Source organism: Thunnus maccoyii, chromosome 4, assembly GCF_910596095.1.
Source record: "Thunnus maccoyii chromosome 4, fThuMac1.1, whole genome shotgun sequence".
In the NCBI taxonomy this organism is placed as follows: Eukaryota; Metazoa; Chordata; class Actinopteri; order Scombriformes; family Scombridae; genus Thunnus; species Thunnus maccoyii.
In genome coordinates this window covers 15,970,099-15,985,377 of record NC_056536.1, presented here as the reverse complement: position 1 = coordinate 15,985,377, position 15,279 = coordinate 15,970,099, and the positions used below count along the sequence as shown (strand labels likewise).

Genomic DNA, 15,279 nt, shown 5'->3' with positions numbered 1-15,279 from the left:
AAGTCAATTTTATTTGTATAGCCCAATATCACAAATCACAGGAGGCTTTGCAGTCTGTACAACAATACAACATCCCCTGTCCTTAGTCTATTCGAAAAACTCCCTAAAAAAACCCTGTAACAGGGGAAAAAAGGAAAAAACCTAAGAGCAACAGAGGAGGGATCCCTCTCCCAGGACGGACAGATGTGCAATAGATGTTGTGTGTACAGAACAAAGCACAAATTACAGAATACAGCATTGAACAGGATAACAAAATTATAACGGATTTATAATATATAAGAAGAATGTGACATGGAGACCTGGCAAGAGGACAGACTACATATACACACAGCGGAGACTCACATCACATCATTCACATACACAGGAGAAGAGATGAGAAAATACATTATTCACACAGGAGATAGAGAAGAATGAAGACATTATTCAGAGAGAGAGACATGAGGTGAGGCTGAACTCCTACAGGAAGGGAGGTCAGATCCAAAACCACAGGAAATGGCACTGACAGCCAGGGAAACAGAGCGGTTCCAGGATGGGTGCTGGTCCAATAGATGCCTGAGAGACAAGAGAGGACAGGATGAGAAAATAGGGAGAGAGAGAGGGAGAGAAGAGATAGGGACACACAGCTTTGATGCTTGTGGAACAAACAAACAGAAGGTTAGAGAGATGCAATGGTTATCGGACTCAATAATCTCATCAGTAGGACAGCGCTTATAAAAAATGTAATTTATTGCGACAGAAACCGACCTGCCGTGCAATACAAGGTCATGAAGTACTCAATTAAAGGCAACTAATTGAAGGTTAAGGCAAAAAGAAGTTTAGATTTAAAGGACCCAATAGACTTGGATTGTCTGATGTCAGCAGGGAGATTATTCCATAAGAACCGGGCCTGACAGGAAAAGGCCCTGCCGCCTGCTGACTTCATTTTAACTTTAGGTACACACAAGAGCCCTGCATTTTGAGAGTGGAGAGCTTGAGATGGAATATGATGTTTAAAGAGATCAGACAGGTATGATGAGGCCCATTTAGGATTTTATAAGTCAGCAGAAGCACCTTAAAGTCTGATCTAACATGGATAGGAAGCAAATGAAGGGAGGCTAGAAATGGTGTAATATGGTCACATTTTCTTGTTTTAGTTAAGATTCTAGCTGCATGTATTTTGAACCATCTGGAGACTTTTAGTACCAGCATGTGGCAGGCCTGAAAACTGGACATCACAGTAATCAAGTCTGGATGAAACAAATGTATTAGAGTCTCTGCGTCAGCCATGGACAGGGAAGACTGAATTTTAGCTATGTTGCATAGGTGGAAAAAGGCTTGGTGATTTCTTTGATGTGCTTATCAAAAGAGAGGCTGGGATCAAACGTAACACCAAGATTCTTGACTGCTACTTTGTGAAATCAAATAGATGTCGAACGTTACTGTTTCTTGCTCAAAGTGGTGTCTGTGTCTAGTAGGGCCAACGACCAGCATCTCAGTTTTATCTGGGTTTAGAAGCAGGAAATTTAGTGACATCCAATTTTTCACAGCAGCCAAGCAGGCCTCTAATTTAATAATTTCAGTATGATCATATAGGCACATACAGCTGAGTATCATCCACGTAGAAATGGAAATTTATTCCATGACTAGGTATAATTTGGCCAAGAGGCAAAATATAAAGAGAGAAAAGCAGAGGCCCAAGAACTGAGCCCTGAGGTACTCCATATTTAACATCAGAGAATTTAGATATAATATTATTATAGCAGACACACTGTGTTCTTTCAGATAAGCAGGGCTAATGCCAAGAGAGGGCGAGGCCAGAGACACCAAAATTACAAATTAGTCTAATAGTATACAGTGATTAATGGTGTCAAAAGCTGCACTGAGATCCAGTAAAAGAAGCACAAAGGTGGAATCTGAATCCATAGTGAGTAGAAGATCATTTACAGAGCAGTTTCAGTTGGGTATACGTCAGGATCAGAACAGTGCAGCAGTCAGACCCTCCCTCTCTGCTTGGTGACTGTGGACGTCCAGCAGGTGTCACTGCTAGCAGCCTGGTAAATGCCTGCCTGACAGCAGCAACACAGAGTGGGTGTCTGCCTGTCACCCAAGGGCCCGGTGTCAACAGCAGAGGGAAGAAGAAGAAGAGACGTAGAGGAGGAAACCAGAAAGTTACACTGCTGCAGACATGGACCTGCGGTCTGAGCTGCTCAAGTCCATCTGGTACGGTTTCACAGCCCTGGATCTGGAGAAGAGCGGTAAGGTGTCCAAGTCTCAGCTCAAGGTGAGTGGAGGGTCCTCTACTGGGAAGATGAGACTTTTAAGATTCACTCTTTTTCTTACTCTACTGCCTCATTTCCTACCTCAATTCATACTCCATCACGTGGGTTTGCTCTGTGGAAGACGAGGTGAAAATATTTGAAGCATTCAGCAAACAAAAATGTCACAAATGAGTTTGTTGTTGAGTCTGTGTAATGTATGATTCAGTGCGTGAGGAAATAAGGGTGTGCTCAATATCTCTGATATCATTCTCAATATTTCCTGTGTGAAACTATTTCTTTTTTAACAATATGCTGTTCAAAAAGGAACAAATTTGTTCCCCATATTTCGAGTAGTGAAAGAGGGCACAATATGCACCTCTGTCTGGCAACAGCACAGGAGTCACAGTTTGCTCTCAGTGTGTATATGAATGGGAGCCCTCATCTCCAAGCTGTGATTAGACTGGGCCTCGATGTACCAGCTTGTAGTGCAAAGGGTCCTCTGGCACTGGACCTGACCAGAGAGCAGCCTGTTGAATAGAGTATGTTCACAACATGAGCCTGTGTATGTCAAAAGAACATTGTTACAGTGAGAGCGAGGACAAAGTGGAAACATGTTGGGGATTGTTGTCTCTTGCCACAGGGCTTCAATGAAGGCCACTGTATTTTTGTTGATCTCATCGTTATGTCACTTGGTCTTGGTGTTGATCAGACTCCATTCCAGCCACCTCCACGTTCCTGCGATATGCTGCCCGCCACTCCTGGCTCATGTCGAGTCAGCCTCATGACCAGGCTTATCCCCCTCATGCATGCAGCCTGTGTACAGGCACCACATTTCTTTAGAAGCAAGCAGTTTGCATGCCGTGGCCTCAAAAACTGACAGATGTTTCAGTTCGCTGGAGACTAGAGACAGGATGTGGTTATGGCTCAACACTCAGAGACTGGTCTGATAACATGCATCAGATATCTTAAGACGCTGCACGCTCTCAGTTGAAGAAATCTATAGTGATAAAAGTAAAAGCCTGGTTTTCTTAAATAAATCCCTCTTTGACAGCAGTAGCACTGCTAGTTGTAGCACTAGGCACTGATTACATAGAACAGTGGTTCTCAAACTTTTTCACGTTAAGGACCCCTAAACTGACGCAAATTAGACCTCAAAGCAGAATTGAAGAAGATTTTGGCTTTTAGATGTTTTATTACAGAAAGTGTATGAAACCCATGATCAACATAGTCAAACATTCTGTCATTTTGTTACTTTTTGATGGAGTTATATTGAAAACAAATTATTCCCCTTTTTGCTGGGGACCTCCTGGAACCTCCTCAAGGACCCCTGGGGGTACACGGACCCCACTTTGAGAACCACTGACACAGAATATGTTAAGAGGGGTGGATTTAATGATTTTGGGGCCCCAGGCAAACGCCATCTTACTTTACTTTTTACTTTCTCTCTAACTAGGAATGTTGATATTAGCAGTGGAGGAAGAAGTACTCAAAACTGTTTTTCTGAAGTAAAACTGTTTACTATTAATAGTAAAACTATGAATACCACACAGTAAAAGTTCTGCATTCAAATGTTAACTTAAAGTGAAGTGTGAAAGAGAGGAATTATCAGCATGTTGTACTTAAATGAACTTAACTTGTGTTCACGGTGAAGCTTTTAATTCTAACTAGTTTATATAATGCTGGATAGTTTAATGAATAAGAATGCATCATACTTTATTTGTTATATTTTATTTTTATATCTCTTTTAAAAGTTATTTTGGGTACAATGAGTTAGAATAGTAACATAATTCAGTATTTTTCATATCTAAACATCATAATAAATCTACAGCTGTCTGTTTGGGGCCCTTTAAATTGGGGGTCGTCTACCTTGCCTAATGGTAAAATCCACCCCTGTATGTTACTAATAGTTTAGTAATATCATCTGCTGACTTTTTAACATGTCTTATGAATATTATATCCTTTTTATTTATGTTGTTTCACTTTTATCACATTTATTTCAAACACACAGTGTCTCTCTCTATTTCTCATCTCCCCAAGTCTTCCATTATTTTACTTTTTATCTTTATATTGTCTTATTCATGTCTTATTAGCTTGTCAGTCACCTGCAAAGCTCTTTAAGCTGCACTAACTGTACGAATGAAGTTACACTGATTGATTAACTTGAATTTTCTTTTTTAGTTTAAAATTTGAAAATGTCAATGTCATTGTCATTGTGTTGTGTCATACAGTTTTTCTAACGGTATTTTGCCTCCAGCTGCCCAGTGTCGCACTACTGTATGTGCGAATAAAATTATTTTTAGAAACAGTACAGCAGAAATTCAAATTTTCAGTTCCGCAAACGTAAACTTTTTTCTTAATTTATTTGGCCCACGTTTTCTGGCAGAAACTGAACATTATCCTTGCAAACAAACTAAACTATCCACTAGATACATCAGCAATGTAGCTTTAGCAATAATGTATCATCCACATTCATGCAACTTGATTTTTTTGTGTCCTAAATATTTACTTTTACGTTTATTTACGTTTTCCTCTTTAAAAAAATATTTCTGTCCTGTACATTGTGATTTTTCAGGTATTGTCCCACAACCTGTGCACAGTCTTGAGTATCCCACATGACCCAGTGGCTTTGGAGGAGCACTTCAGGGATGATGATGATGGCCCAGTCTCCAGTCAGGGTTATATGCCTTACCTCAACAAATATATCCTGGATAAGGTGATAAAACCATAAATGTGCTCATTTTGTTTCACCAAATGTTACATAATCAAAGATGCTGTCATATTTTCTTTAGTTTCAATTCCTGCATTTTGTTGTTGCAGGTTGTGGAGGGTTCTTTCATTAAGGAACACGTAGACGAGCTCTGCTGGACTCTTACAGCAAAGAAAAACTACCAGACAGACAAAAACAGCAGCACTGTTCTGCCTGAGAGGGATGCTTTTCGGCTTTGGTGCCTTTTTAATTTTCTGTCTGAGGACAAGTACCCTTTGGTTATGGTCCCTGACGAGGTAAGTCTAACTATAGTATATGTTGAATCTCTTCAGTCACTCAATATAGTTTCAATCTCAAAACAGAGCTAATGTCTGGCACTTAAAAAATGCCTTTACTTCTGATATGGGGTATTGCTTGTTATTCAAAGCATTAAATATTGTAGGATTATATAAGCAAAAAATTTTTCACATCTTGAAACCATAGTTAGCCGTGGCTGCGTGTGATGATAGTGACACTTGTTGCTAAATTTAGACACATGGATGTAAGTTATTCTGTGCTTGTTGTTGAGCACAATTCTAAGACTGTAGTCAGCAATCTTTGAACTAAAAAAGGTGCTGGATCATTTACAACCACTAAACACAACCTCGCTGAAACCTTGTTTCTTGCCATCATGGAACACGGTGCTCTCTTCATGCTGCAGTGTGGGCTTGTTTCTCACTTGCAAACCCTCGTTTTGGTTTCCTGTCGTGTTTTTTACACAGCCGCTGGCAAGAGAAAGCCCTAAATTTCAAGGGCTAAGTAGTTTCTACCATGCTGAGTTTAAGAAAACATTATCCAGTTTTATTTCGGTTTGCACTTCACGCACTGACCTCTGTTCAAAGAAATCTGTTGTGTAATGAGCACATGGTGTCGTAAATACTATTACTAAAGCATGTTTAATTAAGAAAGAACATAAATAAAAGTTACAATATTTACTAGGGGGGGGGGTTAAATGGAAAAAAACTGGAAGCTACAACATGAAGTGCACATTTAAAGTAAAAACAAACTCCTGATCTTGTCTGACAAATAACCGTTTACTGTGAAAAGTGAAGAAAACAAAATCTCAGAGGAAAGTTAGTTAGTTAAGATTAAAGTAACATTTAGTTGAAAATACTTGTACTTGATTTAAGTAAAATAAGTAATTACTGTATTTTAGTTGCATACAGATTATTCAGACGAATCATGTTAATTCTCACTCTCAAGACCTTTGGTTTCTGTTCCTCTTTTAGGTGGAGTACCTTCTCAAGAAGATATGTATGGCTATGAGTATTGAGTTCAACTGTGTTGAATTAGAGGATTTCTTCTCCCAAGACTTGGTGCAGCAGAGCGGAATTACTGTTTGGGTTTTTCTGGGGATGATGAACTCAGGGAAGATAACCAGAGGAATTGATAAGAGCATAATCAGCATGGCTATAGAGGAAGTATACAGGGAGATAGTTGGTGATGTCCTCAAAGAGGTAGGAGGCCGATTTACCGCCAGAAATTTGTGTTTTGGTGCCTGACAAGCTGTGCTTTGTGTCGGTGACAGTATGTGTGTGTGTTGGTTGGGGTGCATGCAGGGTTATCTGTGGAAAAAAGGCCAGCTGAGGAGAAACTGGAAGGAACGCTGGTTCACTTTAAGGCCGAGCAACTTGTCCTACTACACCGGGGAGGACCGTAAGGATTGCCAGGGCAACATAGTTCTGGATGGGAACTGCTGTGTGGAGGTAAGCAGCTGGAGGTGATCGTCTTTCAAAGCTAAACATTTAACACTGTGGCTCTGATTTTTGATAACAATGTACCTTTTATCAGTTTGTCCAGAAAAGAAAAGAAAACACACTGGATGTTCATAGTAGTTAAAATAAATCATTTGCTTTCTTTTGTACACTTGAGTAAAAAATTTTTTTTTTAAGCCAGCAGCTCCCAACCTGGAGGGTGGGGACTTCCCCCAAGGTGTTGCAATATAAATATGAAAGGGGCATAAGATCAGCAGCAGATATAGATTTTTTTTTTAGACTTTCGTCATCTTTCGTTCTTCTTGTGAATTACAGGATAATTTTACCTCTTCAGGACATTCAAATATAACAGTTTGAGACAAAAAAAAAATCAATTTTAAAGGGAAACTTTGGTACTTATCAACCTGGACTCTGTTTTCCCATCTTTTTGTGTCTAGGTGACTTATGGGGAAAACTAGTTTTGAAGTTGGTCCAGTATTGAGCGAGAGCGCTTCAGCAGGCAGCCGTGAAACAGGCTGTAATGTATTCCTTTGGGGCAATAGCGCCCCGTTAATGTACATCCACTAAAAGTGCTTGTTTTTGCTACTGACAGGCTCAGATTGTTCTTATAAGTGTTTGACAACATTATTGAAAGGACCATACACAGAAATAAAACATTTTATTTTACCTTTATTTTTTTAATTTCGCTTGATCCAATCTGTTTGTTATTGTGTCTAACCAAGTCTCGCTCAAGGAGAAGTCTCGTCATCTCGCGAGAGTTGTTATTAGAGTTGTTATCTACATCAATATCAAATATCGAAATCAGCTAAATATTCAGCCATGACATTGAAAGTCTTTTAGGTAACACTAAGCTACGCTGTCTGTTCTCCAACACAACAAACTCCTCCCAGCACTCCTCTCCACCTCTGTCATGGCTGAATATGTAACTGATTTCGACAACAACTCTCATGGCTGCCAGCTGCAGCACTCTTGCTCAATACTGGACCAATCTGTTGTCCCCATTAGTCACTTAGACACAAAAAGATGGGAAAATAGGGTCCACATTGAAAAATACCAAAGTTTCCCTTTAAGTTGCTCACAATCTGTAGATATGTGCAACCAGTTAGAAGGAGTCACTGTAAGAAAATTATTGGTTTGGGGAGGAGGGTGTAATGTTAAGTTTAACATTTTAATGTAATTTAACACAATTGAATTGGTACAATTAATTTTTCCATTAATAACTATAAGTGCACAAAGAATTTAAGATGATATACTCCATTTTAGACCCTAATAGGACAATGAGGTGATGGCAGACATAGCAAAATGTTTTTTACTGAATACACCAGTCAGTCTTTATTTTTGAACCGATACCTGTGTCTGTGTCTTTATATGACACATTCACATTTTACTTTAATGTTGTTCTACTTTATGTTGAGATGCAGAATTAAGTGGAGGTGGGAGCTGCAATAAAACAAGATAACATTCAATCACTAAAGACACCCCAAAAATCTTTATACAATCCCCAAGTAGACATAGCATCATATTCATGTGTCAATCCAAAAAGGGTAGAAAAGAAAAAATTTAAATTAAACAAAAAGCACAACATGAAATCTGAAACTTGCCTTGTTTCACATTCACAATCAGATTTCCTGACAAATCTTACAGAACGCAACTGACCTGAACTCAAGATAAAAATATGAACTCTTAAAAGACCATTTCTGAAGCATCAGTAGAGTTAGACTAAAGTTAGAGTAGAGTGATTGGTTCCTGGGCTGTTTTGGTGGCTTTTGACATGAGCACGAGTCAATTATTAGCCCATCAATGCCACACAGAACTGACAAACAGCAATGTGGTCAAGTTATGTTTTTTCAGCAAGAACACTACAGACTGAACCATGTGTTACCTCAAAGGAAAACAAGCAATCATTCTAAAATCATGCTTTATTATAGGAAGTAGGCGATGATCAGATATTGTTTGGTCGTTCAAAATGGATCAAAAACGTCCTATTTCCAGTGAGTTGACCGATCTTTTTCTATTTTTCTATTTTTTTTTTTATTCTCCTCACCACTGTTTATTTAATAAACAACAAATGTAAAAAAAAAGAGAAAAAAATGATGCATGGTGGGATATTTATTTATTCAAGTGTTTCTCTTGTTGGAAAGGTGCTGCCAGACCGAGATGGGAAGAGGTGCATGTTTTGTCTGAAAACCCTCACCAAGACTTATGAGATGAGTGCCTCAGACACCAAACAGAGACAAGAATGGACTACAGGTCAGAGGAGGGTCACATTCACTGGTATTGATCATAGATTAAAAGCTTAATGAAGACATAAAACATCATCGCTCCTCTCTTCACAGCCATCCAGACAGCCATCAGGCTGCACGTGGAGGGGAAAACGTCTCTCCACAAAGATCTGAAGCTGAAGCGGCGTGAACAGCGGGAGCAGCGGGAGAAGAGACAACAGTCCAAGGAGGAGGAGCTACAAAGGCTGCGGGCCCTGCAGGAGGAACGGGAGCGTAAACTGGCGGAGCTGGAGCTCCTGAAGGAGGCGCAGAAGCAGGCTCAGGCACTCCTGGAGCAGGACGAGCAGAGGAGGCGCCAGCAGCACGAGCAACTCCAGCAGGCCCTGGAGGTCCAGCTTCGTGAGGCTGAGGAGGTGAGGATGGAGGCAAAGCAGAAAGAAAAAAAAGAAGCAGAAAGATGTGAGTGTTCATTCGTTTGCTTGTTGCCGTGTGTATCAAGGCTCGGGTCAGCATGCAGGCAGAGATGGCTCTGAAAGAGGAGGAGGCAGAGAAGCAGAGGAAGAGGATCCATGAGCTGGAGGAGATGCAGAAGCGTCTGGAGGAGGCACTGCAGCAGGAGATCAAAGCCAGGCTGGATGAGGAGGCCTTCCGCTACGATCAAGCAAGGTAAAATGATATATGTTAACACATGTTTAGAGACTTAGAAACACTTTCACGGTACGATAAGGAGGTTCAGAGCGTGCAAGCAGTGTTAGATGAGCTGTAATTTAGGAGGTGCCTCTCTGTGCTGACAGCAGATATTAAGCTCAGCTGTTGAAAGGCGTTCATGTTGCGTTATGTTCCCGAGGAAGTTGAGCTGCCAACAGAGGAAGTTGTTAAACGCCGCTGCCATCAGTCAGATCTAATATGTCGCTCTTTGTGTGCTTCCTCAGCCTCAGTCAGTCAAGTTAAAACTTCTGATGAACTGATCGCACAAATCTACAAACACCTTGCATCAAGCGCTTTGCATCTTTGCTTCCTCTGGAATATGATGCAGCTGTCTGATATTTTTGAAAAGCTTTGTGTACATTTCTTTAGAAAAATGTTATTTTTATCTTCTCTGTTGTGTCCAGGTTACTGGCAGAGGAGGAGGAGAAAATGAAGGCCCTGATGGCCCTGCAGGAGGAACAGGAGGAGTACATCCTCAAGACAGAAAGGGAGAAGCAGGAGCTGAAACAGGAAATGGAGTCCAAGTCCCGGTCCCTGGATGAGGCGCAGAGGCAGCTGGAGGAGGTCCGCGCCAACCGGCACAGGGTTGACCAGGATGTCGTGGTAAGAACCAAAAGACAAAAGTGTCACTGATTTTACTGTTACAGAAGAAAACAATAATTAACGTCACTGAATCCTAGTTATCGGCCTCTTGTGTCTTTATTGTATTTATTGAATAAAACATGAAGCTGCCAGCATCAGCTGCTCTTTTGGTGTAAGGTTCATGGTGTTAAGTCTGTTTTCAAGCCTATACTAGTGTTGGTTATTTAATCAATTTTATTTATTCATTGTTGTTAACCTTTATTTAAACAGGTAACATCCAACTGAGCGTCCTGTTCTCCTAAACTCTCTTAAACTTACTTAAAAATGTAATTCACCGTCCTTTAAAGGTTATGATTCATTCCATGCATTTAACACTATAATTATAGTATCACTATTAGGAAAGGGGGCTTTTTATTTTCTACTCTGCTACTTTAGCCTTAAAAGAGTCAGTAGTGTACATGTACTTGTATTATAACTGTCAATATGTGTTTTGTCTTTGAAGTGACAGAACTTTGTAACTTTTACTTAAAAAGTATTCCTACCATTAAAATGAATTGTACTCGTTTGCAATGCTTACAGTAGTTTATTTCTTCATTGCTTGAAGTTTTAATTAATTTTTCTGTGACAGGCTGCCCAGAGGAAACTCCGCCAAGCGAGCACCAACGTCAAACACTGGAACGTCCAGATGAACAGACTGATGCGACCAATCGGACCTGGCGGTATGTGTTGCATCTGCATGATGAGCTGGTACAATAAATGATGTCAGCCATTGTTAGTGTCATTTAGTAACACCTGTACTTTTCCAGCTATAACAAGGCTAGATGACTGTGTGGGAAAAGGCCTACTGCCTGACACTTAAACGTACTACTGTGTTTAAATTACAAAGAAGTTACCTCATACTATGAATGTGAGAGGTGTTAAGAAATTCCACCGTTGAATGTTGTCACTGTGGTGAGACATTGACATTTAACAAGTAAAGACTTCATGATGACTTCATGCTCTTAGATCAGAGGTTGTTTGTGAATATTCAGCAGACTCTCTCTTTCTCACTAAGGACATAAAATAGATGGTACTTGTAATTCATATCCTGTTCTGTAAATATACTTCCTGAAATTTGATATATATATTTTTTTACCACTGGATTTCTTCTCTATTTCAGCATCCGCATGTCCAAACCACTGTGTTATGGACCCAAATCAGATTTAATTTGCCTTATGTAAACTTTCACTTCATTTTCTGAGGTATTTTGTTGTTACCATCCCCCGTTTCTAGAGAAAAGACCATCGTTGGGAAGCTCCTTCTCATCTTTCCAGATCCCGACGCAGAGAGACCCCGGTCTGCGCCTCAGGAGGAGATCAGGATCAGAGGATCAGGACGAGGAGAGCAAAGAAAATGTTGAGAGCAGAGCTGGATGTGATTTAGAGAAACGTCACTCTCATGCCTCAAACGGAGACATGGACATCCCCTAAAAATACAAATCACGGAGGCTCCTGGTCCCTCTCTTAGGTGTTGACAGGAAGGGCAAGAGACGACTGTGACAACTGAAAGGTGTGAACAGTATGAAACAGTGGGACATCTACAGCTAAAACTGAATTTACAGTACTACCACGTTCATTAAATGTTGGATTTACTGACCTCATTTCACTGAGAGCAACAGTTTTAAAACATTTTAATGAGAAGCTGCATTTGCAGTATTAACTGTTCAACTAATGCTTTGACTGCTGTCTGTGTGAGGCCTGTTCTGGACTTAAATGATACCTCAGTGTATAGAAAATGAGCTGTAAGTAACATCCTGCAAGTATAAAGGTAGTTGTAATGTTTAAAAGCTAATACATACACACATGAGGGAAGCTCATGTGTCATATAGACTTATAATAGTTAATTTTTATATATGTATTTTTTGGTGGGGTGGGGGGTGTTTTGACTTTTTGATGTAAAAAGTTGGTTCAGTATTAAGAGTTTACCGCAAAGTCAGTCAAAGAGTTTCTCCTGACAACAACAGGAAAGAGAGACAGAGAGGCGGAGAGAAAGAAACTCTCATACACTTCCTGTTTCTACCGTCAGTTAACGTAATTGTAAATAAAAAGAGTGAGTTGATGCCTTAACCAGAATTTTACCTGCATTTTTATTGTGTTAGATTATGTGGAACATGCAATTCATTGAGATTGTAATCTTCACTTTCAATAAAATGTCAATTACACAACGAAGAGCTAAAATAAATACATGAAATTAGTTATAAAACAACTGTGACATGTTGATTACAGGGGCCACGCAATGGAACAAACTGAAGCCCACACGGCTGATTTTACAAGCAGCACATCCTCCTTAGTTTGAATTTGAGTCTACCTCATTTGCTCAGTGTTAAAATGTGTCATCACTGACTAAATCGACGCCTCTCACTGATGAAGCTTCATACAAGTGAACAGAGACATCACCTGACAAATGGAGCGAACTACATGTCGGCTGGGTTGATTTTTTTTTATCATCCAGAGCTGTTTTGTAAAAAAAGTCTTATTAATCTTTTAATCATTTTAAGGGAAAAGAACATGACTCTCTCCTTTACAATAATTAATATTAAGCAGATTTCAAAGTTATAATAACAAGCGGTTGCACAGATCAATCAGTCAATCAATAAATACATTTTTAAAAATGTATAGTATTAACAGACTTTTATTAATCAACAGGAGACAGTTACATGTAGTTTACATACAAATGGGTCATTTTAACCACAAAAAAGAGCCTATTTGTTTCCTGCCGGTTGCTCTCGTGACTCTGTTTTGTGATGTCTGTTTGTTTTTCAGTCCACCATTTTGGTTCAGACTGAAATATCTCAACAACTATTTGATGGATTGCTGTGAAATTTTGTACATTCATTCATGGTCCCCAGATGATGAATCCAACTGACTTTGGTGATCGTCTGACTTTCCTCGAGTGACATCATGAGGTTAACATTTGTGGTTCAGAGAGAAATATCTTGACAGCTTTTTGATGGACTGCCATGAAATGTGTGACAGATTTTCAAGTGCTCTAGAGGATAAATTCTAACAACTCTGGTCCAGCAGGTCAAAGGTTTTTACTCTACTACTGATACTACCTGATGGATTGGCACCATATTTTGAACAGATATTCATGGCTCCTAAACAATGTATTTTAACAGAATTACAAAACTTATATACTGGAATATTACATGGCCCAGATGTATGATATCTATCCATCCATCAATCTATTCAACTCAATTCAATTTAATTCAAAGAGGTGTTACTGGTATGGGAAACAGATGTTTACATTGCAAAAGCAAATGTGAAATAAAAACAACAAAAAATGTACATAAACAGAAGAATTGTGATTTTGCTGTTAGAAATATACAGATAAGTAGGAATAACTTCAAATAATAATAAAACGTGTAAACTTGCAGTTGAAAAATATAAATACAAATAAGTACTGCAACATTTTTTCTTCTTTTAAATGAATGTATTTAAAGATATTTTTTCTGCATGTATGTATGTATGTCTACGTACAGAGATCAGCACAGTGTAAACGGTTGGTGCAGGAGGACACAGGTGACTGACAGTCTTCATGGTGGTTGTTTTCCATTAGACGCCCTTTTATGATCACAACAGCCCACAAATCTTGCTGCTGTGTTTGCACATAGCTGTATTTCGCCTAGATTGTGTGGTTGTTATCTGTGGGTAATATATGTCCTGGTGCAGTTGGCAAGTGGTTAAAACGTGCAGCTGGGCTTCCGCCGGCTTCCTGTCGTGTGCAGTCTGTCTTCTCTAGAGAGAATGATTGCTAACATAGAGTCTGGACTAGTTTAAGTTTTGGATCGGTCACAGTGGTCAGGTAATATACTGAGTATTCTCTGTTTAGGGCAAAACAGAAATCCAGTCTGCTCTGGTTTTTAGTTACTTTTTTTCCAATGTGTCAAATAGTTTTGCTCTTGTTTTCTAATAATTTGGTTTAGTCTGGTGAGGTTTGTGTCTGGGGGCTCTGCTTGTGTTTGTGGACAGAGTCCCAGAACCAGCTGGCTGAGGGGGCTTATCTCTAGGGTCTCTCTGCAGGTGAGGCTTTGTTACAGAGCGTGTCAGGGTCACTTTCTCTTAGATGATTATAAAATTTAAATGCTCTCTTTTGAATTGAATTGAATCTTTTTAGTTTTCCGTTGGCTGCGGAGAGTGGATTTGCAGAATTCTGCGTGCAGAGTCTCAGTTTGGTGTTTGTCCCATTTTGTAAAATCTTGGTTGGCAAGTGGACCCAAGACCTCGCAGCAATAGAGGGAAATATGTTTTATATGGAGGCCAATATTTTAAGCCAGATTTGAATTGAGGTGTCCAACTTGATGTTCTTTTTGATGGCATATATAGTCCTTCTTGCCGGGTCTCTCAGGTTGTTCACAGCTATGTTGAAGTTACGTGTGGCACTGATGTTTAGGTTGAGGTAGGTATAGTTAGTTAGTTATAGTTATAGGTGGACCGGAGTGGGAGTACAGGGGTCTGGTGGATCACTTTGTTACATGGTACCAACCAAACCAGCTACAGTTGAATATATTCAAGACCAAGGAGATGGTGGTGGACTTTCGTAGGTCTGGGGTCTTCTCGCAACTAGTCTCCATTGAGGGGGCTGATGTGGAGGAGGTCAGGACCTGTAAGTATCTTGAGCTGAAGCTGGATGACAAACTCGACTGGTCAGAGTACACAGACATTCTTTACAGGAAAGGGCAGAGCCGGCTCTATTTCCTGAGGAGGCTGGAGTCCTTTAACATCTGTAAGAAACTCCTGCAGATGTTTACCAGTCCGTGGCTGCCAGTCTTCTCTTCTATGCTGTGGTGTTCTGGGGAGGCAGCATTAAGAAGAGAGACACTGTGTGGCTGGACAAGCTGGTCAAGTGAGTCGGCTCTGTGGTTGGTATGGAGCTGGACTCTCTGGTGACGGTCGTAGAGAGAAGGACCCTCTGCAAACTGACGTCTATCATGGACAATGACAGTGACACTGAATTAAACCACGAAGAAGCAGAGGAGTAGGTTCAGTGGCAGGTTGCTGTCACAGATTTGCTCAACAGACAGACTTAGG

The 15,279-nt window shown here is 40.0% G+C and overlaps 1 protein-coding gene across 2 annotated transcripts; it reads left to right on the top strand.

The window, feature by feature from the left end:
* The first annotated feature begins 217 nt into the window (after positions 1-217).
* On the top strand, positions 218-12,315 carry LOC121896133 (differentially expressed in FDCP 6 homolog). Of its 2 annotated transcripts, XM_042409821.1 has the most exons (12): positions 218-2,260; positions 4,810-4,950; positions 5,055-5,240; positions 6,213-6,440; positions 6,543-6,689; positions 8,627-8,689; positions 8,840-8,948; positions 9,035-9,333; positions 9,420-9,586; positions 10,033-10,231; positions 10,839-10,929; positions 11,483-12,315. In XM_042409821.1, exons 1-12 carry the CDS (start codon positions 2,165-2,167, stop codon positions 11,677-11,679), a joined length of 1,923 nt encoding a protein of 640 aa, XP_042265755.1. In that variant the 5' UTR covers positions 218-2,164; the 3' UTR covers positions 11,680-12,315. The 2 variants fall into 2 exon arrangements, with proteins under 2 accessions (XP_042265755.1, XP_042265756.1); XM_042409822.1 differs by lacking the exon at positions 8,627-8,689.
* Positions 12,316-15,279: the final 2,964 nt, after the last annotated feature.

Bases quoted from the DNA above. Each gene is read 5' to 3' on its own strand.
- LOC121896133 (XM_042409821.1), top strand. From the start codon at position 2,165: ATGGACCTGCGGTCTGAGCTGCTCAAGTCCATCTGGTACGGTTTCACA. The intron at 8,949-9,034 runs GTCAGAGGAGGG...CTCTCTTCACAG, and splicing joins GAGACAAGAATGGACTACAG to CCATCCAGACAGCCATCAGG. The intron at 10,930-11,482 runs GTATGTGTTGCA...CCCCGTTTCTAG, and splicing joins GCGACCAATCGGACCTGGCG to AGAAAAGACCATCGTTGGGA.